The sequence below is a fragment of the Anabas testudineus genome, chromosome 7, assembly GCF_900324465.2.
Source record: "Anabas testudineus chromosome 7, fAnaTes1.2, whole genome shotgun sequence".
NCBI classification, from domain to species: domain Eukaryota; kingdom Metazoa; phylum Chordata; class Actinopteri; order Anabantiformes; family Anabantidae; genus Anabas; species Anabas testudineus.
In genome coordinates, this window is record NC_046616.1 from 13,732,532 (window position 1) to 13,757,646 (window position 25,115).

The 25,115-nt window shown below is 40.2% G+C and overlaps 2 protein-coding genes across 2 annotated transcripts; one reads left to right on the forward strand and one right to left on the reverse strand.

The window, feature by feature from the left end:
* The first annotated feature begins 1,337 nt into the window (after positions 1-1,337).
* On the forward strand, positions 1,338-14,939 carry LOC113167459 (rho-related GTP-binding protein RhoA-D). Its single transcript, XM_026368089.1, has 5 exons — positions 1,338-1,442; positions 10,245-10,400; positions 12,140-12,260; positions 12,881-13,011; positions 13,126-14,939. The coding sequence occupies exons 2-5, from the start codon at positions 10,245-10,247 to the stop codon at positions 13,297-13,299; spliced, it is 582 nt and encodes a 193-aa protein (XP_026223874.1). The 5' UTR covers positions 1,338-1,442; the 3' UTR covers positions 13,300-14,939.
* Positions 14,940-15,231: 292 nt separating this feature from the next.
* LOC113167428 (putative helicase mov-10-B.2) lies at positions 15,232-24,710 on the reverse strand. The gene is made up of 23 exons (XM_026368045.1): positions 24,430-24,710; positions 24,238-24,340; positions 22,912-23,093; positions 22,270-22,366; positions 22,036-22,177; positions 21,675-21,924; positions 21,456-21,569; positions 20,638-20,818; positions 20,223-20,365; positions 19,831-20,007; positions 18,968-19,080; positions 18,639-18,835; positions 18,284-18,381; positions 18,013-18,110; positions 17,828-17,926; positions 17,572-17,674; positions 17,375-17,492; positions 16,856-17,062; positions 16,692-16,763; positions 16,483-16,608; positions 16,311-16,399; positions 16,082-16,194; positions 15,232-15,984 (listed from the first exon to the last, which is right to left on the reverse strand). The coding sequence occupies exons 1-23, from the start codon at positions 24,561-24,563 to the stop codon at positions 15,923-15,925; spliced, it is 3,018 nt and encodes a 1,005-aa protein (XP_026223830.1). The 5' UTR covers positions 24,564-24,710; the 3' UTR covers positions 15,232-15,922.
* Positions 24,711-25,115: the final 405 nt, after the last annotated feature.

The window sequence follows — 25,115 nt, forward strand, 5'->3', positions numbered from 1 at the left end:
GCATCAGTATTAGGGGACAGGGAGGTGCCGCTGTGCATCTTTTAATCTGAAACTACACTATGTCTGGATTGCCATGGGAAAGTGCAGTGAAGCATCCAAAACACTATTGCACAGTCTAAATACAGAGAGGTTAAATACGGTCAGTTAGTTGTGGAGGTGTGTGGCTCTATCCCTTCAACAACCAAGTCTTTGAAAAGAGAAACTGATGTAGTAAACTGCATATCTGCTATTCTCCCCAAAAAAGCAACTTCCCGACTTAAAATTAAATAAACTGTGCCATGACATGATTGTTGATAATAATAAGTTAGTGAGAGTTACTGTTGCAGGTCATGAAATGTTCTTTTTATTCTTAGAGCCTCAGTGTTTTGTACACAGCACTGTTTGGGTGCATGAACTCACTGGAGAATGGTATGTTAAAAAGCTCAAACCTCTGTACTGTGATTTCCTGTTGCACTGTGGGAGAAAGACACTGGGTCAAAATCATTTCATTATAAACATTAATAATAATAAAGATCATATATAAACAGCCCCCCTCTATATAAACATGATGTAATTATTCTTTAACCGTAAAGGGGAGGGGACATCTCCGCAGTTAAAACCTTTCAACCAATAACAGGCAGGCGCCGCACTGTGCTGCCTTCAAGTGCAGTCAGGAAATCACAGCTTGCGCGAACTTGAGGCTCAGGCACAGAGTTACTGCACAGCTCTTTAAGTTAAAATAGCAAACTTAGCAATACTGTATGCTATTTAATTAGCAATCAGTATTTATGTCAAGCAATATTTCACAGTAAATAATACATTTGATTAAGAAAATATGAAAAATACAAAGAGGGTATTTAGTGGTCTGCTAAAAGGTAACTTTGGAAGATATCTTCTTTATCTGCCTTTGTCCCATATTAAATCCAGATAAATGTTTGAAAACTGTGACCATTTGTCCAAATTGCCTTAAAGGCGTATTAAAAATGAATCTTTTAAAGGTCGTCGCAGACATCTAATTACTGTTTTATGATACACTTGAACAACTATGAACCCACCCTTTGCGACATGCACATAATGATTTAAAGCATGTTCTTGTTAAAAGGTAACATACTGCAGCTTTAGGTGGAAATTGTAATCATTAATTTTTCCAACAATCTATAACTTTCCCACCACTAGCTGTATTTCTACTGAGCAGAGGTAGTAAGAAACTAAGTACATTAACATATGTATCATTTTTTAGGCAAGTACTTGCACTTTTACATAAGTACTAAAAATGTAAAGGTCTAATCCTACCACTTATAGTACTTCACACTAAAACCACGCAGCTCATAGGAGTACATTGCGTCAGAGTGGCCGTGAACGCAGCAGTTTGGGCGGGTCTTGAGGCTGTGTGCTCTGCTGCTTTCGGGTCTCCTCACGCCGATTACAGCTGCAGCAAGGGAGGAGGAAGCACAGTCTCTGAGGTAAGACATTTAATGTCCATTTTTATTTCTCCTGTCAAACCGAAAGTCTCCTTGAGTCCGTAAAGCGAGTTCACTGACCTGAAGGGAAAAGCAGCTGCACGACCTGTGAGAAGACGCGTTCAAGAGCCGAGATAGCAGCAGCAGCAGGAGCTCGGCGAGTTGAAACCTGTTACTTGTTTAGAAGTTTTCCTGCGGAATGACTGAAATACTTGAAGGTTTGCTTCCTAGAAATATGAAGGAAAAAGTGCCACAAACTGGCGACTCACTTGTTTATTATATCCAGCCCTATCCTGTTGGGGAAGCGGCTTTTCTACCTCTCTAACCGAGCCCTGTAGAAGTACTATACCTGTAATAGAGCTACTTCATTACGTAATTGAATCGCTCAGCTGATATTAACTCTCTGTATAAAGTCGATTTAGTTTTCTTTCTCTTTTGGAAACCTGTTTGACCAGTGAATATCAATAGGTAGTATCACATGTTTTCCACCAGGACTGAAATTCCTGGAAAGCAAAACTTAAAAAAAAAAAAAAAAAAAAAAAGAAAGAAAGAAAGAAAAGGTGGTGGAAAGAAGTAGTGAGTGGTCTTTATTCTATCAGGGTTATGCTGTCAAACAGTCTGTTCTTGTTGATTATATTAAACTACAGTTTAAACATGTGCCTGTCCCGATGATTCCTCTCTCTGTGAGTCACCACACCCTTGTTGTGCTCGGCTCCCGTAGCCCGGTCCAGTATGTCTCACATCAGCCTGGTGTGTCGTCTTGGCATGTTCCTCCATAACAAACATCAGCAGTGCCAGTATTCAGTGACAACCGAAGTGAAACCCGCAAAACTCTTGTCATGCACCAACTGGGCTACACCCAGTTGTGTTTGTACAGTCTCTCCCTCCCTCCCTCTCTCACACACATCATGAAGGAGGACATATACAGGAGAAGAATGCATGAAATATATCACTCTCCACCCTTCTGTCTCTGTATGCGTTCGCTTGCATGAGACTGTGTTTGGGGTTTTATGTTGCTGCTACAAGAGAAAGTATGATGTCATTGTGGCTGAACAGCTGAGTGCTGACCCTGCTGTTTGCAGGTAGTGGGCAGAAGTACAAGTGTTACCAACAGCGATGGCAAACAACTTAAATCAGTGCCTGTGCAAAGAAGGAAATGTTGTGGCGATCCCAAATCAGGGCTGGTGTCATCACACTGTGGTTTTGACTCTCATCTGTATGTACCGTAATGATGTAATGTTGAATTAGCCTGGGTTAGAGTAGCAGTGTTAGTGGTTTTATGTGCAGATACAAATACTGTACATAATTTTAATACCGTACATATTGGCATGCAGAAAGGAAAAGAGTCCACACACAAAAGGAATCCTTTCAAAAATTGAATTAGGGAATGATGAAGTTGAATGTTTATGATCGCTCAGTAATTAAATGTTTCCTGATTATGTAGTGCATAAACAAGAAAGCCCAAGCCGAATCTTGGCATGCCAAGACCACCAGAGGCAATTCAACCCCGATGAAGTGGATCATGTTGTTTCTCTTGGCATGCACTTGTCCACTGACCTACAGTGGCAAGAAAAAATTGCATTTTCTGCATCGACTAGTCATAAAATGTTTACAAATATAAACAAGCTCACTATTTCTAAGCTGATAAAAACTAGGAGAGACATTGGCAAATGCACAACCACAACCAAGGGTGGGGAATGTGAACTGTCCAGTGCTTCACTTCAGTCATATTCTGGGGTGGATGCATCTTGCAGTTTATTCCACAGCATTAATATTGGGTTGTGCCGTGTATCTGACTGGGCCACTCAGGATGTTGGGTTTTGTCTTGATGGGTCATTGTTGTCCTGCATTAGCCCAACCCATACTAGACTTCAGCTGAAATTATCCTGTAGGATAGATTGGAATGCATAGTTCCCTACATCAAGACAAGCTGTTCAGGTCTTACTTAGGGTTTACTTAACTTTTGGGATGATGTTTTGAAGTTGGTATCTGGTTATGTTTGTATGCCATACTTAGTGTTGCATGTTCTCTCCCAGAAAACCTTGCAGCACACCTGCAGTTTGTCAGAGACCACCTTGACACTCCACAATGCTACTGAGGAAAAGAAATTGCGCAGTAATTAGGTTGAATTGTTTGCAGCATTACATATGGTGTAAGCAGAGAACCGTGAATCGACATCACAAACATTAGCCCAGCAGTGAAGTATGGTGGAGGGTGCATCAGGACTTTTTACTGCTAGTTTGATGCTTCTGGACCTGGACAGTTAGGCATTGTCGAGGCAAAAAAATCTTCCCAAGTTTGTTAAGGTATCCTAGAGGTTAATATCAGGGTGACTGACATTGTCACCAATTGACTTTCAGTAGGAGCTGAGTGATGCAGCAGGATAATAACCCCAAACATTAAAGTAAATCTACTACAGAATAGCTTCATGTCCACCTGGATGTTGTGTAGGTCTAATCTTCAGCTACAGGTTAGTTCAGGTTATTGCTGCCAAAAGTGGTTCAACCATTTAAAAAACGTACTATTTCCACGATCACTTATAGATGTTTATTGGGTGTGTTCAATGAATATACGAAACATAGGAACATTGCACTTGTTAATATTTCTGGCTTTGGTGAAGATCAGAGCACATTTCATAACCAACTTATGCAGAAAGCCAGAAAATTGCAATAGTGCACGTATACCACTGTATATGTGTTTTACGTATATGCGTTGTCAAACCAGGGTTTTGTAATGGTGACCATGTGTCACAAGCAAAGGTTTAGCAATGTGCTTTTGTATTTATCAGCTGATGTGGTATCCTGTCTCATATCAGTCTGGGTAACTGTCCATTAGCAATGGTAACAATGACGATGCCAGTGTTATACTGAATCTATCCTGCACTTAATATTAGTATTGAAAAATGTTGTGTTTAGGCTCTTACTCTTTTCCAGTCATTTGGCAGTGACTGACAAACACATCTGCATGAAGAATGGTGTCTGTAGACTGTGGGGTGTATCACACAAAGAGGCGACATGCAGACAAAAAAATCCTTTAGGGGGAAAAAAATAATCACTGGAAGAGTTTCCTGTTTGGATCTCAGTGCTTGCTGGTTCAGGAAGTCCCTAAAAGGACAATTTAGAAAGCTAAACATTTCTTCTTAGTGACCTCAGCATCAGAGCCCCTCAGGATGGGATCTGATAGCCAGGTCCATGTTGGATCCAGTTCACATTTGGTCAGACACAAACAAACAAGATTCAGTAACAGATTTCAAAGATTAGTACCCTGACACTTTTCATAGCTGTAAAGCATAGATGGACTGGGGTTGAAGAGAGTGGTGACTCCATCCAGGGTGTGTGCCTGCATGTGTCAGCTTTGGGCATTAGTGACATTTTTGCTGCATATGTGAGTTGGTATAGAGGTATGCAACACCCTAAGGATACGCAACATTAGCTCCCTGATGGTGACATCACATTGCAACACAGGAAGAGAGAGAGAGAGAGCGAAGGAAGCTATGAGATGAGGACAGAGTAGTAGCCTGGAGGAGAGGAGAGGGAGCTAAAGGAGCACAGAGAGGGTAAGAAACCGGGAACAGTCGATTCAGCTGCTCCAGCGTGTCCGGCTAAAGCAGTGTGCCTGCACATTTGCACACTCTTATAATCTTGTAACAGCGCCCTGTGCTAAGGACTTGGAAAGCAGAATTACATTCATCATTTTTAACCAACTCCTGATTAACTCTGTTCCCAATCCTCACCATGACTAATTTGCTCATTTATTTATTTCTCACTCATGGAATATTAATCAAAGTCTTACTTACTACACTTGAGTACATCTTCAAGTTTCTCAAGTGCTACAGTGTGCCCGTGTTCTAGTTTTGTCTCCATCCTTCCTTTCCTCCATCTGTGCAACTTTTTATTTATTTATTTATCGAACAACAAACAGACTTTTCTGTCTGTGCTGCATACTGAAGCTGCATGACGGTATGATTCTGTGTGATATTTCTCTCTTTCGTCCTCCTCCTAGCTGAGCTGTGTGCGCTGTGATAAATTAGGCTGAGGGAGTCTCAATGGCTCTGCCCTATTTTGGGCTCCAGCTAGGTTCTCTGACTTTAGCCTCCTCCCTGGCCTGGATCCTGAGCAGCCACTTCTTTACTGAAGTTTGATTTAATATTGAAATTTTGGTCTTGGCTTCAACTCCTTTCCAAGACCTTCTCTACTCCAAACTCATAAGGGCAAAATAGCTAGAATTTGTATCCTCACTTAACAGATGAGTTGAACAAAAGTTCATGGTCAGTATTTTAGCATCACATATCTACCTCACACTATGTTAAACAGTCGAGATATACAGGACTATGCAAAAGTCTTAGTTTGTGCGAATCTGTCGTGTCAAGATTGTTTCCAAGACTTTGAAAGCATCTCCTTCCCCAGCATGGACAGGAGCCCTAAAGCTGAACTGCATCACTTTGAGCAGCTGGAGCACCTCAGAAATGAAATGGAAATGCTTTAGATGCAAAACACTGTAAAGTGCCTTGAGATGACTGTTGTTGTGATTGGGCACTATACAAATAAAACTGAATTGAATTGAATTGAAAACACCTTAAGCTGCTCCAGCCAGACGAGTGTGAGATGGAAGTGTTGGCAGTTTTGCATCATCTGAATCGGAGGTGTGGAATTAAGCTTGCTGGTACTTTTCCCAATCAAACAGAGCAGCAGCAACTGTTGAGCATCTACAAGAACAGTAAGCGAAATAAGCTTGAAATGTCATTATGTTTTAAGGGGTCTTTACTAATCCCGTAATCAGCACAATCAGAGATTGTGGTGGGGGAGGAGGTGATGTTCTGTGTTCAGAAGAAAAGTGGCGAGTGGGGGTGGGATTTAAATTGGGTGAGACATTCCTCATAGATTATGTCCTCATTTTTTTTACTCAGACATGATTGTGTGTGGGCGCTCAGTGACCTGTTATTAATCGTGATGTGGCGTGCATTTTGCATTCTTCATCCAATCAGTGTGTTGATACCTAAGCTGCTAAAACTCAGTTGAGATCAGTCATCAGTCATCTGTTACCTTCAAATGTACAGTTACATCACATTTGATAGGAGGGATCCCGGCAGAGCTGCCTGTGTCACTTTCCAAGGAAGATGGAAAAAGGCTGGGCTTGTTGTCCCATTTGTGGTCAGATGTAGGTCATGTTAGTTTATATTCCTCTAATTTCTTATTTATCTTTGTCTGTCTTTATTTATAAATCTCCGGAGATATCTTAAGTCTGAGTCATTGATGTTCTATCTTCTTAATTTTGGCCTTACAGGGGAAAAATGGCTCATTTCTTTCACAAAGCAAGACTTAACAAGTTTAGGGAAACTGGAAACTGAAACTTCTTTCATCTTGCCAGTCAGACCTCTGATTCAGTACAGTTCAGGGCACTACTGATTACACTTTTGTCTCTTCTCACACCCAGATTACTTTTTCCCCGTCACCTGTGTTGCTCTAGAAAGCATCCCATCAAGCTTTGATTTAAAAAAAAAAAAAAACACTATGTCTCTGTGGATTTTCAATAAAGTTCAAGACTGGGTGTGATTCAGCCATTCAAGGGTTTGGACAGGCTATCAAAATGCTTGATGTAACAAGTGCCACAGGTCTGTTGGTTTTGTACTCTTGAACTCTTGAAGATAAGGCTAATATAACAAAGGCAAATTAGATCAGACCTAAACTTCATGGATCATCACCTTCAGCTCCTTCTGCTGAGCTGGATCTTTTATCGTCCTGTTGTTGAGGTGAAATCACACACATAGCCTGTAGTTTGATGGCTTTTTCTCGAGCTGGATTGGAGCAAACTTGCATTGACATTTCTTAATAGGAATTTTATGTCTTTACATACTTGTAATCAAATGGGTAACTGATTGGACTGTTACCGGAATAACTACTATGAGTTTGCTCATCTATGTGATTAGAATCTGGTTTATACTTAGAGAAGAGATAAAGGTTTCTGTCTCGGTCACACCTCCTGCAACTCAGATTTTTTTGCTTTCGTTACCTCTTACTAGGTCTAATGACCAAGACTGGTTAATATGTTACTAGACTCCCAGAGACAAGAGTGTCTGTGCCTCGTGGGCTAAGGAATGAGAACATTGTCCTTTCACATCACACACAGGGACAAACATTATTCAGGATCCTTTATCCTTACACGTGTGAACATGCAGTCACCTGCACAGTTATATGACCTGTTTTAATTAGGTGTGCGTGGGGAAATAAAGTATCTTCATAATATGAGTGTACTTCAACGTTTTATCCTTTTTAAAAAATAATCCCTAATTTCGACAGAAGCCAATTTACAAAAATCTAAAATCTGGGCCACACTTAATTATTGATTGTTGAGTATGATAATACAAAACAAACAAAAAACTAGGAAAACAATGAATAGCTGCAGGCACTGTCAGATGATATTCTTACTTGCATTTCATTTACTTTTAATGAGGTAATGTATTTGTAATGTGATAACATTTTATCTTGGGATGTAGTTAAATTGAGTCAATTGAAAGCTAAACATGAAAGTACTGAGTGTTATTGAGTTGATATCAACAATGTCAACGTCAGCTCAGTTTTGTGTGTATGTCTGCTCACTGTAACTCTTCAAACTCGCTATAATTGTCCTTTAGTAGATGCTTGTTAGAACGAACAGACAAACCCCACCCCTGTTCTGAACTGTCTGACTTTTGGACGAGGAAGAGGACAGACTGGTTGTTTGAACAGTTGAGGGACAATGACGGGAAAATGACAACATGGGCAAATTCCAGTTGTCTTTCCTGTTGCTCATGTTCTCCCCTCCCTCAGTTACTTAACATTCACGTCTTACGAGGAAGTCAATAAGAAGAAGCAAAGAAAGAAGGGAAGGAAGGCCAGTGAGAACAGAAATGACATAGGGAAAATCCACAAAACACATGGACACCTGCAGATCTTCAACTAACAAGTTCTTTGTTAGAGATATTGAACTGACCAAACTCGCCGGTTTGATTTTTATATTACATAACACATTCTTAAAAGTGTTTGCATTTGTATGCCACCATTGTTTAGGTAAATAGTTTTAATGCCACATTTTAATAGCAGGAGAAGTCACCCAATGGTTAGCTCTCTTATTTATAGAAGAAGTCCTTGAAGTCGCTGTTCTTGTTCTTGTTCTTGTTTTTGTTCTCGTTCTGGGACAGTGTGTGTCTATACACACACACGCACACGTTAATGCAAAGGAAAGGGGTCATTTTCTCCTCTAAGCACCATGTGGTGTCATTGTCGCAGCATGCAGCACACTCGTGAGGGTGAATGTCGTCAATAAGCTGCAGCAATATTTTATCCCAGCACAAGATCTGCAGGACCAGCCCCATTTCTGAAGCTGTGTGTGTGTGTGTGTGTGTGTGTGTGTGTGTGTGTGTGTGTGTGTGTGTGTGTGTGTGTGTGTGTGTGTGTGTGTGTGTGTGTGTGTGTGTGTGTGTGAATGCATGTGTCGTCCCTCTGGCAGTGACAGTATAATGTATGGAGTAGCAGCAGCCTGCTATCACAGAGAACAGGTGGCTCTCCCCAGAGACAAGCTGACAACACACTGGCCTGGTTTAATGTGTCGGAGACAAAAACAAACTGAACAAATGGACATACACAAACCCCAGCATGTCTTATTGTCTTTCAACTCAAATTAAATGTTTAGTAAATCCCACATATTGTAACGGATTTCTGACCAACAACTCATTTCTGGTCCACACAAAAGCAGCACAATTCACTTGACCATCACAGGTTATATTTGTGAGTGTGAAAGCGTTTGTTATCTGCATTTATGATTCAACGAGTACTAGTACAGGAGCTCTGATTTCCTGTTTTCTTCAGCCACTGTATGTTTATATCACTGTACAGCAAATGCTGTACTACTTAACTGATCCTTAAACATGCAGTAATGTTTTTGTAGCTGTTTGGGTGGCAGCTGAAAAAAGCTGCAAATACTTATTGATGATGGTGAACTTGTTAGTAATCGGCCACTTTTATATGCACTCGGACAGCATGGAGCGACATTTTCATTAGTTTGAAGTTGTGTTGTGGACCATCTAGTGAGTCTAGTGAGTCTCTTTAGCTGCTAAATGCTCCACTAGCTAGTTACTAACCTAATCTGTCAGCTGATTGTGATGACAGAGGTCTAAATCTTTGCGAATAAAGGCCTGTGTTGGTTCCTGCAGTTTGAGATCACTGGAAGCTGATGCTGCTGGCGGACTGCCAGTACCCTGTCTCATCACCTGCTGCCTTCTCTCTATTATTGTCGGCTTGCGGGAGATGGCTATTGATCTGTGTGTTTGTGTGTGGTCATCTCATCTCCCTCTGGTAACCCAGGTTCCACTTACACATACACACCTTTCAGGGCTACAAGCAACAAGAGAAATGTGTGCAATACAGAGGTGTCAGACGGAACCTGAAAGAGCTGTAAATCACGTGGCCACGGGGGTGCAGAAGTGACTGATTAAGGATTGTTTTATATGTAACTCCATGACTGAGGCCTTACAGGCTGCAGCAGTCCCAAGACTGTGATTCTTGTTGTTGTTCTCTTCCCTCCTACTGCTTTTCCAGACCAGCGCTGAACCTCATTCTGACTCTGTTTTTCACCTCACACACAGCACACGGCCCAGGAAAGGAAAGAGGGTGCGGCTCTAAAACAGACTTGGATCTTCTTTTTTCCTTTGCTTCCACTCTCTTTCTTGTTTCCTTCTTTCACCTCCCTCCTTTGTTTAAAAAATACTTGATTCTCTCAAGTGTCTGCATCTTTACATATGGACTGATTAAAGTATTTTCTGTTTTGTAGATGGCTGCGATCAGGAAAAAATTGGTGATAGTAGGGGATGGTGCATGTGGGAAGACCTGTCTGCTTATTGTCTTCAGTAAGGACCAGTTTCCAGAGGTCTATGTGCCCACTGTGTTCGAGAACTACATCGCTGACATTGAAGTTGATGGCAAACAGGTACTTCACTGACTAATATTTCACGTAAAAATGTGTTAAATCTATAAATTACAACACTTCTTATGACCTCTGACCTCTCTGGTTGGGGCTCCTTGTCAGTTTTCAAATACCTGAGTTTCAGCAGTTCCACCAAACAGATATTTCCCTGTAACCTTTCCACATGGTTTCATTTAAGCAACTGTCTGGGGTCTTAAGAGGTGGAATTACCCAATAAGTCACAACAAAGCCAGTTCAAAAAGTAAAAAATAATTTATCAGTGTAGCAGAATGGTGTTTATTCTTCCTTTCTTTCTATTATTCATCCTGTCAGATTTATCTGGTGATTGATATAAATTATATTAAAAACTAGCTCTGCATTAACCTGCTACAAAAGTAAAATGCTGCTGCTGCCACTGTTGCGTTGGTATTAACAATTCAATAATAGTAATGGGTGATAGTGTATCAGACACAGACATTTTAAAAGCCTTTTAATACATCTGTATTTAATATACACTAACAATCTGAAACATTCTTCAGAACAGAATTCATGAAACACACTAAACATACACTTGTGTTTAAAAAACAAAAAAAGACCCTGTTGGTGCTAGTGAGAACCACGTGCCATCAAGATTAATTGAAATTAGTATGTATTGTTAGCAAATCCTTGGGTCTTTCATTGTTTTTAAGCAGCAGACCTTTTAGCCAACAACAGGAAAAGGATCGGTGCCAGCTTCCTGTAAAGAATTGGAACCTTCTCCTCATACATCTCGACTAATGTCTCATTTCCTATTCCTGTTTCCCGTGCTATAAAATCTAAGATCAGACGGAGCGAGGCTTAGGCTATAACACAAAGTTGACTGTGCTCCAAGCCGCTCAGCTGTGGTATACTGATCTTGTATTCAATGTAGTAGAATATTTATAACAAGTTAGTGTCACTTTAAACTTCAGTTTGCCTTCACCCATAATTTGTTGATCATATTCAGCCAGATAAACAGTTAAAATATGTCTGAAAAGACGAGTTGAAGCCGAACAGGACTGTGGAAAAATAAACTACAGGTGAGACTGACTCATGAGAGACATCTAGTGGTAAAACAGGACTCCACACCAAAGATTGCCATGGTGTGGTGAAGTGCTAGCCTGTAAGTCAGATGTAAGTGTGGCTAACCTGTCTTGCCAAAGTAAGCAGTATATTGGCCAACTAGAAAGTCTTGCAAAGACATAAGCGTAGTCACATGTCTGAAATGCCAAAATGAACTGCTAACATACTGTTGTTGCTCTCTAGGGAGCAATGAAGTTTATGTATTTACCCAATTCTAAGCAGTAGCAGAAAGTTTTCCAGCTGTGATTGTAATGGTGGTAAGGGCATTATAAAATCAAATCGGCATGGTGCAGGCCAAGAAAGGTCAATACTGCAGTTGTGCTAAGAGACCTTTAGAGGAAAAAGCCATGCAGTGACACCAGTGTCTGCAGAGTTCTACAGTGGTTTGTGGTTGCAGCGTAGCATGTGCTACATCGACAGCTTTTTGTTTTATCTAGGGCAGGTCAGGTACTCTGAACTGCTAACAGTTTGATTAACAGCCTAAGAGAAGCCTGTGGGAGCCATCGGCGCCTCTGGGAAGTTGACCGTAGTGCAAGAATTGATTGTTTTAAATTCCCTTTTTTAATTTGTCTTTCCAGCTATTCTTCACCTGTTTCTGGTGTTTTCTTGTTCTTCATCCACTTGCATAACGTTTTGTTTTGTTTTTCCTTCTTCTCTCTCAGGTTGAGTTGGCATTGTGGGATACAGCAGGTCAAGAAGACTATGACAGACTGAGGCCTCTCTCCTACCCTGACACAGATGTTATCCTCATGTGCTTCTCCATAGACAGCCCTGACAGTTTAGGTAAAACTGAATACAATGTGCTGAAATCACACAGCTCGGTTTCAGTGATGCTCGGATCATGAAATCTGACTCAGAAGCTGCGTAAATTAAAAACAATGTATTTTTGTTTACATTTTTAAGTGGCAAGGCTACACCTCTCTGTAGGGTCCTGAGGGTCGCTGTATATGAAAAAAGCTACAAAATAATTGAGAAAGAATGTATTTCTAACAACTAAAACAGTCACAAATATCTGGTCCATGTTGTTCATAATGTTAATTAAATAATTATATACTGTAATTTAACTGTAGACTTTAGTCTAAAGACTAAAACACACCACTCTTTAAAAAAAAAAAAAAAAAAAAAAAGAGAAAAGAGGTAAAAGAGATGACGAATCGGCACCAAAACAAGCCCCTACAGAAATAGGCTTTATTCCCACAATGTTTTGGTATTGCCACTCATGGTATTCCTCCTCTATCTCAACATCAGCAGACAGCGCTAATTTTGGCTAGCTGTCGCAGACCATGTATCAGCAAGGGTCAGGGACCGCTCCATGTTTATGTCTGTAGAATTACGAAGAAAACTGACCTTGTAAGGAAATCTTGAATTTACTGTTCAGTGAAATGTTTGATTCATTCTTGTAGAGAACATTCCCGAGAAATGGACACCTGAGGTCAAACACTTTTGCCCCAATGTCCCGATCATCCTTGTGGGCAACAAGAAGGACCTTAGGAACGATGAACACACACGCAGGGAGCTGGCCAAGATGAAACAGGTGTGTGTCTCTGTATCTATTTGTAATACTGGCAAAAAAAGATCAAAACTTGTTAATCTCCCATGTCTACATCCATGCAGTCATTTTAACTCTGTCTGTACATTAAACCTCTAGGAGCCAGTGAAGTCTGAGGAGGGCAGAGACATGGCTAACCGAATTGGTGCCTTTGGCTACCTGGAGTGCTCCGCCAAGACCAAGGATGGTGTACGGGAGGTGTTTGAGATGGCCACCAGAGCAGCGCTGCAGGTCCGCAAGCGTAAGAAGAGGGGCGGCTGCCAGCTACTGTGAAGTGGCAGAGTTTGTTGGCCAGTCAGCACCTGAAGAAGGACTCCGCCGATACAGATTAACATTAGAGAAAACTTAAATCAATGACTTCCTTGGACTACACTTACTTCACAGATGCAGATTTGCCACAAGCGAATATGAAAGACTGACACACCTGTTTAAAAGCAAAAATCAGCCTTTTTCTTTTTCTTTTATAAATAAAACACTACTTCCTCTGCTACTCACACACTGACAGTTTTTGTTTGAAGTTTTGTTTTCCTCTACCAGCACAACAGCCTGTTTGGGTGAAGGATCTACCCCTTCCTTCTGTATGTATGAATGTATCTTTGTATTTATATGTGCATATCATAACAGAGGTAGAAGCCTGATTACATTAAATATAAAATATAATCAGGCTCCTGTCTCTGATATGATAGTTTACAGAGAAGAGAGAGCTCACCGACTGTCTTTTTCTCAGCTCACAGGCAGGTTTTAGATTTGATTTCCTAGTATACAACCCCGTCTATTTGTCATACGACTATAAATTTTACTCTCTTGAAAGTCCTATTTTACTAAGTGCTGTGTCAGCAGAGCTCTGTTTTCTCCAGCTTCACACAATGGCTAAATGTAGAGCCTGTTCACACTGCATTAATCCACTGAAACCTGCATTAGCTGAAGCTGCAGCAACTACTTATGTGGAGAGGCTTTGGTCTGCACCTTGGTCTGTCTCTTCCATCGCGATAGTTTAAACTGGCACTGGAGACAGTGGTTTATTGTCATGGACACAATACTCGCAGTCACACTCTCGCAGACATCACCAACTCCTTCCCCCAGCAAACTCTGCATCCTGCCTGAATTCTCTACGGTTTTAGATCCAGTATGTAGTCGTGATGTATTACTAAGTACACTGTAATCTACAGGAAATTGGGCTCAGCACATAATGGATACAGCCATAGTAAAATTCAGACAGACTACATTGTGTATGTATAAACGTTTTAGTCAAGCCAGTTGACAGCTGAGACAGTGCTGCTTCCAGTGGGATATCTCCTCAGTTTGACTCACCAGATCAGTAGCTCTCTTCATTTTCTTAATATTGATGTGTAATAGGTTATTATTACTTCTTGAAATGGGGCTAACGAGGATATCTACTGTAAGTGCACATCCAGTGCACCTACAGGCACTGGCTGTTTAAACAGGTTTTGTGAAGGGTGTGTGTATATCTGGAAACATCTATGCCGTCTGTCGGCAGACGTTAAATCAGATACACCACCTGACAGCCTGGGCACAAACTTGTAGTTTCCTCCTTTCAGCACCTCGCAGACAGCACACAGATCCAGTAAAAGTGAACCTATTTGAAGCATCACGAGTAAAAGATGCAGTAACATGAACAGAGTACACATGCACGATGGTCCCTTTAGTACTCCGACATTACCCCCATGATAAACTACAAGGGTGGTGATCCTTCCTCTAATCCAGTACATTCAGATCCATAGTGATCAGAGTGTTGCAGTCTTGGGCTACTTCCTGGACAGTGCCTCTTTGTCTGTAAACACCATAGTTCAAGAGAAAATGTTTGATTGTGATGATGCTTTACAAACAGAGTGGGATGTGTGTTGAATGTTTGGACAAGACAAACGTGTTAATAAAGTATTTTTGAAATACTATGTAAGCTTAACTACTTTGGATTTGTTTGGCCATCTCGAAATGCAGAAATATGCTGTGAAAATATGCTCAAGTTTAAATTCATGTCCTGCTATCTCTGTCCAACATGGCAAAATGTGCTCCACGTACTGTACATGTGATGGTGCATGTTACAGTCTAATAATTACTTAAAAATACTATTTTTCGGTTTATCACGTCAATTTGTGTTTTTTGTTTTCAGGCAGAAATTAGTTAAAATTCCATCTGGTATTAAAAAGGATTTATAAATTTTCAAAACATGAGAAACTGACATTTGGACACTGATTTCACATTTTAATTTGATTTGTTTTTAATTCAGAAAATACACAAAAGTCCATAATAAGCAATTAAAACCTTTTTCATGTGTTTAATATGAATAGAAAGTAGCCATATTAAGCAATGGTCATCCAAAAATAGATTTGACACATACACAAAGAGACGTCTCTCATTTCAGTGACTCAAAATCATTGTACTACACAACTCGTTGATCAAGATCCTTGAGAAAAGTCAAAACATTCTTAACTGTATTAAGACCTGAGACATTTTTTGGTTGTTAAAATTCAGTTTAAAGATTTAAAATGGAAGCTATCGTGATTTTAACTGTACAATAGCAGCGTCTGTGGCTGTTTCAAGTGAAACTGAACGAGGTGATTGAGCAGCTCACTGAGGTAGCTGAAGACAAACTGTCTGCTCTCAACATGAAATCAACGTCCCTGCCCCCCTTGGTCATTGGTCATGTTTCTATGGTTTATATTAAAAACACAATAACCTGACATTAAAGGTATATTTTGGTATGTTGTTTTTGTCTGTGAGGAGTAACCAAATCCTCCATGTAAGGTAAGATAGTTTGAATACAAATAATGTTACAAATCTTTTGTTTAAAGTATCTGTGGAAGTGATACACCTAACTAAAGACCAAATGAATTCCTTCAAGTGCTAAGGATGGAAGTTTCTGCTCTTCTTTTCCTCACAGGTCGTTCCTCCACTCGGGATCCAGGAGCTGCTGAACAGCACTCTCTGCAGTCTCCACTGAAGACAAAAGATTCCCAGTGAGATCAAACAATATTAGCATCAATGCAATATGACCATTTTGAGGGAGATCCTAATAAAAAGAAATGTGTTTAACCTTGAGCATTAATCTCGATGTAGAGAGCAGAAAGTCTAATAACAATGTCTTCGTCTTCCTCTGCAGGAGTAAAGCCAGTGTAGCCTCCTTCATCCCTACAGTACTGGATGAAGCTGCGGAGTTGAAGTTGAAGTGTGACGAGAAAACTATTAATATAAAAGTTAAAATAAATTGGTAAATGTTATCAGGAATTATCCTGGATTTACATTTGTAGCCACCTGATACATACCGTGCCCAGGTAGGATCTGCGTTCAGCACTCTGGGGTTTCCCACCACAATCAGGAGAGCTTTGGCTCGAGTCACAGCCACATTGAATCTCTGTACAAGTAAGCAGTGTGTCAGAATAACATTTGGTGTAGACATACAGAGTATGTGCATGTGCATGTGCATGTTTTGTATACCTTCTCATTTTTGACAAAGCCCAAGCTGAACTGTTTGTCTATTTCTAGGTAGTTGGGGCTGCTCCGAACTGTTGACACGATGATCACTCTCCTCTCCTGACCTTGGAACTCCTCCACTGATCCAACCTGACACAGATATGTTCAGTATTCATGTAAGAAAGTGTGTTTTTTTGTTTTTCATTTTATTCAAGAGAAATATTTTTAGTTACTTTGAGTTTGTTCATGTCCTTAAATTTGAATTCTTTCCCAACTTTTTCCAGGGCTTTGCGGATTTTCTGCACCTATGTGATGAAAAAAGAAAACAGTTTAGTATTAAAGAAATCTGCAACACTTAAACTGAAAACTAATTTCATTTAATTTCATTAGTTCAGACCTGCTTCCTGTATGGGGCAATGATGCCAATGTCCTTGGGTGAGATGGTAGCCAGGCCCTTCTTGCCCTGTGCCTGCAGCAGTTTCCTCACATAGTCAATGAGCACCTCGATCTCTGCTATGTTGAAGAATGAAGGACTGCTGGCTTCGCGGGCATCCACTCCGGTGACCCCATGAAAGATCACTGGGAAGTCCCCTCTGGAGTACGCCTACAGGGCAAACAGGTCAGTGAATGATGAGAAGGCACTACATCCTGAACCTCAACAGCACACATGTAAATCTGACTTTTCTGTGTCATTCACAATATATGCTATTTCAAAGTCAGAAAATGTTTGTGTTGTATTTCCCCCTTTACCATCAAATAAAATGTGACATTCTATGTGATTAATCTAAAACTAACTGATTTACATCTAGAATTTATATGAATTGGCTACATAAAATTTTCAAGACCAAAGCTTTAATTAAATTTACAGGTGTATTGTGAATCCACTGTATGTGTGCGCTAAGAGAACAATCATTACCTTCTGAGGAAGATGTTCCCATCTGCAGTAGGAGTTGCGTAAAATTTCATCGGCGCAAACCTGCAGCTCTCCGTCGTAGAAGAGCTCGTTAGGAATCTTCAGAATGGCAGGATGAGACCTGAAAAGAACAAACAGAAATGAAATAAAAAGCTGTTAGAGGTGTGCAGAGTGACCTAGAGCCATCTCTTCTATCGCACCTATAGTTGCGCAGCAATTTGGTGACATAGCGATTGTTGAACACTCCCTCGTCCTTCTGGTACAGAGAGAAACCATTCATCATGCGCTCCAAGAGGGACACTCCTGGAGACAGCAGAGCATTTTAACAAAAAGAAACAGCGACATGTAATACTCGAGTAGGGCAGGAGTGTGTTGTTAAGTTAGTATTAGAATAAGCTAATCAACTATATATTCTCACAAACAAAACAATGTATGCATGAGTGTACTTGTACTCACCCATGCCGTACTTCAGCGCAAAAGGGGATCTGAGAATGGGCCCAAGCTGCTTGGGATCTCCAGCTAGAACCACCTGACCAGACTCTGCATTCAGCAACCCTTTGTGCCACAAACAGCAAACATTAAGCAACCCTTAAAGTGAGTTCAGTGCACTTAGAAAACACACTGCTATTTGTTCTCTGTACCTGCCAATGGGACTAAACATTCAGTCTCCACTGCGTGTCCTGCCTCGTCCACAAACACGTGAGTGAAATGTCCTGCAGGAATGCCTCCTGTGACCAGCCTGCAGAGATCAGAGAGTACATTGATGGTAAGAAATTCACTCCCTCACAAATTAATGTGTAAAGGAGATAACATTTTACATGGCAGAGGATATAAAAAGAATGTAAATACTGTGATATGTAATAGTGTGATGCAGCTTTTTTAGCATGTCACGCGGGTGAGTCCAGGGTTTACCTTCCAGCTGTTAGCAGGGTGGTGACCAAGATCTTGTACTCCATCAGCTTCTCTTTAGGAGGGAAAATGTAACACTCCCCTACCAGGTTAGAGCATGCCTGTGAAAGTGCCGTCATTACAACAGAATCAAACACATGCACCACAAGGCCCGGTGATACTGCAACAACAGAGTGCACTACATATGAAAAGTGAAGGTAGTGGTCCTGTTGGAGACACTGCTGTGCATCACAATGTCCACCAGGGGTAGATAAGCTAACGTTGACCAAGTAAGTGACTTCACATTGAAACTAACATCATGCTTTGAAACAATCAATCACTTATAATCACTTGGAATGTAAATCCACCTGCCACTGACCTTTAGCCGGTCAGGGACAGCTTTTGGGTCCCGGCTGCTGGCGTACAAACGGAACACTTTATGTTCATCCACATGCTCCAGAATCTTCCTGCAGAGAAGATCAGCAGCACTGTTGGAAGGAGCACAGGCCAGGATATGGTAGGAAGCCTGGGTTTTCTCTATCTGCTTGATGGCCTCCACCAGGGTCACTGTTTTCCCTGAACAGACAAAGATGAACAGAATAAATTCAATTTCTGACTTTATGAGCAGTTTATAGGATAACAGGTCAAACCTAAAATGCTTAAACAGTAAAACACTAAAAAAGAAGATGATGCTAGTAGTTGCCCTACCAGTTCCAGGAGGGCCAAACACCAGGTAAGGGGCAGGTTTAGATGTGCCAGCTACAATGTGTTGTACTGCTTGATACTGCTCTGGGTTTCTTTCTAGCTTCCAGTCAAAAAGCCTGAAAAACGTGTGTCTGAGTTACAGGTAGAAAATTCTAACATGCAAAAAGAATCACGTAAAAATATAAACAGTCTATTCTACAGTTCCCATCAAAACAGATTGGAGTGGTAAGACCAATGCATTTGTGTTTTCTGTAGAGTAAATATATTTGAATTGAATTAAAGCAAGAAAAGGAGGAAAATGCAATCAGAGGCATTGCACAAACATTGAGCATAGCCAATATTACAATATGAAATGTCCTGACAGAATCATCTTAAGAGCTTTGAAGAAATGTCAGCAACATCACTAACGACCTTCACAGAGCAGAGGTGAAAGTATCACAAGCAATAAGGATCCATCATCAGCCATAAGGATTGGAATGTGCCAAATTGTGGAAGAAGATTATCTGCTCATGATCCAAATCATACAAGCTCATCTGTGATGTTTGATGGAGGCAGTGTCGTGGCTTGGGCTTGCATCACTGCTTTGGCTCACTAATCTTTGTTTTGTTGATATTGTTGATATAACCCCAGAGAAAATAAATATTGCAAACAAGGGATCTGTGACTAAATATTACACTTTATTTACTTTACAAAGCAATAGAACTATCTTAAAATGTAGGTCATCTGATAGAAAAGGTGTTATGTTTAAGATGAATTGAGCTTAAACCAAAATATATTCCGTCTACAGTCGAACATAAGTTAACTTGAATTGGCCTTCACCATCCAACACTTACTATTGGACTGTACTGTATATACTAATGCCTTACTTGAGCTTGGGAAGAACAGTTTGTCCAGAGACGAAGGTGGGTGCAGTGGGGAACAGCACTTTTTCCAGTCTGTACTGATTTGCCAGTTCTGCTGCTCTGTGCTGAAGACGCAGAGTCACGCGGTTGATAGTGAACTCAACATGGAACTTCATGTAGTCCACAAAGCTGTCGAGCAATCTGCAAAGGATTTCACAAGCAGTTAGAATCTCAATCTTATCCAGCAATCCTTTCTTTGTTATATTAATTAAATAATATTAATTAGTCAAAGACTAATTCATATTAGTCAAAGACTAATTCTTTGACTAATAAATATTAGTGACTAATAAATATTAGTCAAAGAAATCAGTATTTTAAATGTTGCGTTATATGGTGCTGTACAGTATCAATCTTACTTTGAATCGAATCCCAGTTTGACACTGTCCAGCTGCACACTGTGGACGTAGCCACAGTACTTCACCTGTTTTTCTCCTGCAGGATAAACCAGCAGCTTATCTCCTCTTAGTACAGATGGTCTGTTCTCTGATACACCAGGTACCTGACAGGTGAACAACAACAAGGAAAGTGTTTCAGTGTAATCTAAATAATGATTTTTTTTTATTGCAGTTATTTAACATGCGCTCAGAGTCACCAGTGGCCTTTAAATTAAACCTTAGAGGTCATCTGGTTTGAATCAACACAATCAAATCCTTACTAACTAACTGCTTGCATCTATTTTCTAATTAGATAGGCAGCTAGTACAAATTAAAGTGGTGGCGACATGGTATGAGCAATGTGAGTGAGTAAATCAGTGAGGGACCATATCTTTACCTCCATAATGAGAAGTTTCTTGTTGACTGGGTCTCTGATCATGATGGCATGATCTCTGTCCTTATTGGGTATGTTGTATCTCCTGATGTCCACCTCCATCTGAAGCTCCTCCAGAAACAGCAGCAACTGGAACTTCTCAAAGTAGTTTTCCCAGCTCAGGGGACTTTCCAGCACAGTCCTCCTAAAAATATATATATAAAAAAAAAACAGTGTGGCAGCGTATACTACAGAACAGAAGCTAGGTTGAATCACTTCATAAATGTATCATATACCCTCATCATAAAGACTATCATAAATCAATTTCTTTCCCAACTATTGTGCTGTCAAATTTTATTACTGCCTCGATTATATTCAGAGACAACTGAAGAATTAAAGGCCTAAGGTAGACAATGCAGTCAAGTTGAAGATAATCACACTGCAGCAACCTGAAGTTAAATGTTGATGGAACAGGAGAAGATTTCAACACTTTGCTTAATACAAACATGTAGAAACTGCTGGCTGAAATATGCCAATAAAATCTGAAATACCTCTCAGCAAACTGACAAACAGTAAGTTGGTAAATACAACAGATTCTCGCTCATAAATTGCTCCTAAGTGGTAGTTACAAACAAATGTTTGTGGCTCTTGCATTACATGATACAGAAAACAGGACCAATTACATTTTCCTCACACTATATTTCCTACTGGAAATGTGCTTCTCATACTCAAAGTGTAATTATTACTAGCTACAATGTGATACATAAAACACATCCGTTGTCATGCTGTTGTCTTTTAACTACTGACAAACAGTGGAAAATTACCTTAAATACTGAATTTACCTCTTGTCTGGGAAGAGAGAAGGCTGCTTCAGTAGCTTGATGAGCTGGTTCATGTGTGGTGGTATTTTATACTGTTTCAGCACAACCTCATATTGGAGATGCATCACTGACAGCCTGTTAAGATTACACAAAATGGAAAAGGTTGAACACATCACTATGAGACAACTGTTACATTTGTTGTAAATTGTATTTAACAATGTATTAACTGAAGGCTGATACCCTTCAGGTCGCTCCCCATCCACAATCAAGCAATTGGTGTCAGGTGTCCAGGCAGGGAGGGAGCGAGGTTTGTAGGGTGCTATAGGTGCCAGCTCCCGTCCTAAAGACGTTAAACACTGAGCCTCAAAAAAGCGCACAATGTGGAATGTGGTGGAGGCCTGCAAGTCTGGTTTGAATTCAAAGGCCAGTGTAGCTGGATAGAAACCAACCAAACTGCAGCAAAAGTGAACATGGATTTCATAGCTGTCCCCTGAGAACATAACATAACAAGTAAAAACATTTAAAGTATTAATTGTGTTTTATTGTGTCCATAATTTATCCATCATGAAATAAAAAGAAAAAAAAAGAAAACTTGTATTACCTGGTTGTAGTGACAGTGGGTTTGTTTTGGTCACTTTGTGCTCATCTTTTAGCGTGAAGTATCTGAGCCAGTGGAGCGGGGTGTAATAGGTGAAATGCACAGGCTTTGTTCCATTGTTTTTCACATTCAGTGTTACCACGTACTGTTCAAGAAAACAGAAAAACATGTGCATCCAACAATGGTTTTACTTGTTCCAAACGTTAATGCGGCTATGTCATAACATATTGTAAATACCTCATATGTGGTTTCCACAGACAAGCAAACTTTTCCATTCTCAAATGGATGGTCAGAGGTGATGCTGACGCCATGTTTGTCAGCGATAAACTGAGCCCTGTGGGTTCATCAATAGCAAAGGTTATGACACGGGAGGGGTGGGGTGGGGGGCGGGGGGTAAAACCTTCACATTCCTAAAAAACCCTCTCTGGTCAATCTATGATGTCAAAAATTCATGTATTTTTTCTCACATTCCTTAACCAGACACACTGAAAAAACAGCAGGGCAGATGCAAAGGAAAAATCACAGTTTACATCAACAAAAATGGCAAGTGTATGACAAAAATAAATGGAGCAGAAACAGGAAAAGGAGGAGGTACATAAAAGCCTTAGTAGAAAATTTGCATACCACAGTCATATCAAATCTGCAAGGACAAGGTCATAAACACTGCACTGTGTTTGGCTGCTCTAAGCTACTTTATCTTTCTCTGTGAGAAAACAAATTCCACCAAGAATCCTAACAAATGTATCTCAGGGATTCTGAAAGCTAACATTTGGATTCCATTAGTTTGTATGATATTATCCATATAATTCAAAAACAGACACCACTCTCCTCTTTTTTAAGCTCCCCAAATGGTTGACCTGAGTGGCATATGTTTGTTACCTGTCCATCTTCAGCTTGTTCATCAGAAGACTGGCCATTTTCCTTCGAGCTCGAACTCCTGTCTCTGCTTCCTCTGCAGATGTGGTGGTTTCCAGAAGCCCAGGACTGGCTGCTCCATTCTGCACAGGCTGTGGCTGATGGCTCCTGGGAGTGTGCCACTGGTCTACATAAAGAGCTTTGACCTGTGAACAAGTTAGCTTCATGTCAGTTTTGTCTTGGGATGGAAAATTCAACTACTAGTTTGTCCTGTCTGTGATTTCTTATTGACCCTAGCAGACTACATGGTATCCTCACCCATTTTTAAAAGTATTTGTCTAATAGCTTTTTACAGGCATGTGAATATATTATCAGGGTTTATCTTTAGACAGTGAATAAGGCTCTTGTTCAGATCAGAGGTTTCATTTCTGGTAAAACGATGCCACTCTCACATAAACAGTGATTATGCAAGTGACTTGGGCTTTAGTCAAGGTAGCTAGAAATGTTCAATATTATAACAATAATCTGGTGTATTCTCTCTTAACCAATTATAAGAGAACGTTTCAATCCAAGGAAGCAATTAATACACAAAAATGTAAGTCAGAACATTTTTAGCAGACATCTTGTCTTGTCTTGTAATGTCTTTTAGAAAATGAATTACACAGACAGTGTTATGGCATAACAGGAAACACTGTTCTCTACCTTTAACCGATCTCACTTTTAAACCGACCTTACAAACTTTACACCTGCTAAATACATGTAGTGGAGTAGATTTTTAAACACCTCCTTTTGAATTGTAGTGAAGTACTGTAGAAGATAAGAGTAGCTTCAAATTCTCTATAAAGTGTTTTTACTTAAGTTAAAGTACTTCCCTTTTCTCTTTTTGCAAGAAAATCCTTATGCACTGGGATGCAAAAAAAAAATAGTAATGATTAGCCTGTGGTTGTTGCATAAATAGAACAACTATGCTGTATCAGATGGGGATCCACCAAATGCATTTACATAATTTCTACATAATATGGGGATGTCATATTGTGACAAGAATTTCTCATGAGTCAAGTGTCATCATAAGCATGTGATCACATTATTTATGGTGTGGTCAGATTTGGCACAGACTTTAACCTTTAACTACTACATCTATTTTTGTCTTATTTACAAGTAATTTACCTTGTAACTAAATTGTTTTAAAATCGCCTGAAATTTTGTAAACTGAAAATCTGGCCTGAAAAATAACATACATCTGTATTTCCACTATTGTTGGAATAGTTTATTTCTTAATGGACCTGGTGGCGTATCTAATATAGGCTTTGGAGTTAAATATATAATATAATAAAATGTAGACGTGCTCACCGAGGAGTTGAAGTAAATGTTGTCTCTTCGTCTGGTTATTTTGTAGGACACTTTCAGAGCATAGAGGACTGAACCAAAGTTTGCATCTTTGCTTCCTGGGTTCCTGAAATAAACACATTCAACAACATTTTAAAGTGTAATATTAAAATGAACTGTCATTCAATAAACAATGGTGCATGACTCACAACTCACCTGATCCTGAACTCGGAGTTGTAAATGTCCCTGAGTTCAAGTCTGTCGATGATGGATGTTCGATCAGTCTCCTTCAAAAACTCATAGAAGTCGAGTCCAGTTTGGCAGCGAGCAGCCAAAGTTTTATTAACCATGATCAGAAAGAAGTAGGGACAAAGTTATTCAAGCACGAACGAAAACGATGTGCGACTGACAGACAGATCTCGATAAGATGTACGGTCTATCTTTGCATCTCAGACGAAATCCTGACTAGCGCTCGCTTTTGATGACTGGGCAGCCCGCACGGGCGGTGTCTCTGCGTCTCTTATGTCACGGAACTGCGCTGCGGAGACAGTCAGGCTGAGAGATTGAACACAGGTGTACCCACGTAGACTGTCAGCCCGGAGAAACGAAACCTATCAGACTGAAACTGTACGACGAAGCGAGAAAAACAAATATGATCACCACAACAACAACATACAAAATCGTGATTAGGATGAGTCAGCAAACTGGTTTGATAACTGTAACGCAAAATTATGTCGCCAAGTGACAACAACAGTCTCTTCCTTAACAATGATGCTGACTCAGTTTGAGGCATTTTGGGAAACAATGTTGTTGTCCAATAAGTCCAGCTCATTTAGACTTCACACTCTTCTACATGTTTCTTAGACTTTATAATACATAATATGTTTTTAGATCGACTGTTT

Excerpts from the sequence above, each read along its gene's own strand:
- LOC113167459 (XM_026368089.1), top strand. The coding sequence starts at position 10,245 with ATGGCTGCGATCAGGAAAAAATTGGTGATAGTAGGGGATGGTGCATGT. Across the intron at positions 10,401-12,139 it reads TTGAAGTTGATGGCAAACAG|GTTGAGTTGGCATTGTGGGA; the intron begins GTACTTCACTGA and ends CTTCTCTCTCAG. Across the intron at positions 13,012-13,125 it reads AGCTGGCCAAGATGAAACAG|GAGCCAGTGAAGTCTGAGGA; the intron begins GTGTGTGTCTCT and ends TTAAACCTCTAG.
- LOC113167428 (XM_026368045.1), bottom strand. The coding sequence starts at position 24,563 with ATGGTTAATAAAACTTTGGCTGCTCGCTGCCAAACTGGACTCGACTTC. Across the intron at positions 21,570-21,674 it reads GATGGGGAGCGACCTGAAGG|GCTGTCAGTGATGCATCTCC; the intron begins GTATCAGCCTTC and ends TAATCTTAACAG. Across the intron at positions 16,609-16,691 it reads AGGACATGAACAAACTCAAA|GTTGGATCAGTGGAGGAGTT; the intron begins GTAACTAAAAAT and ends TATCTGTGTCAG.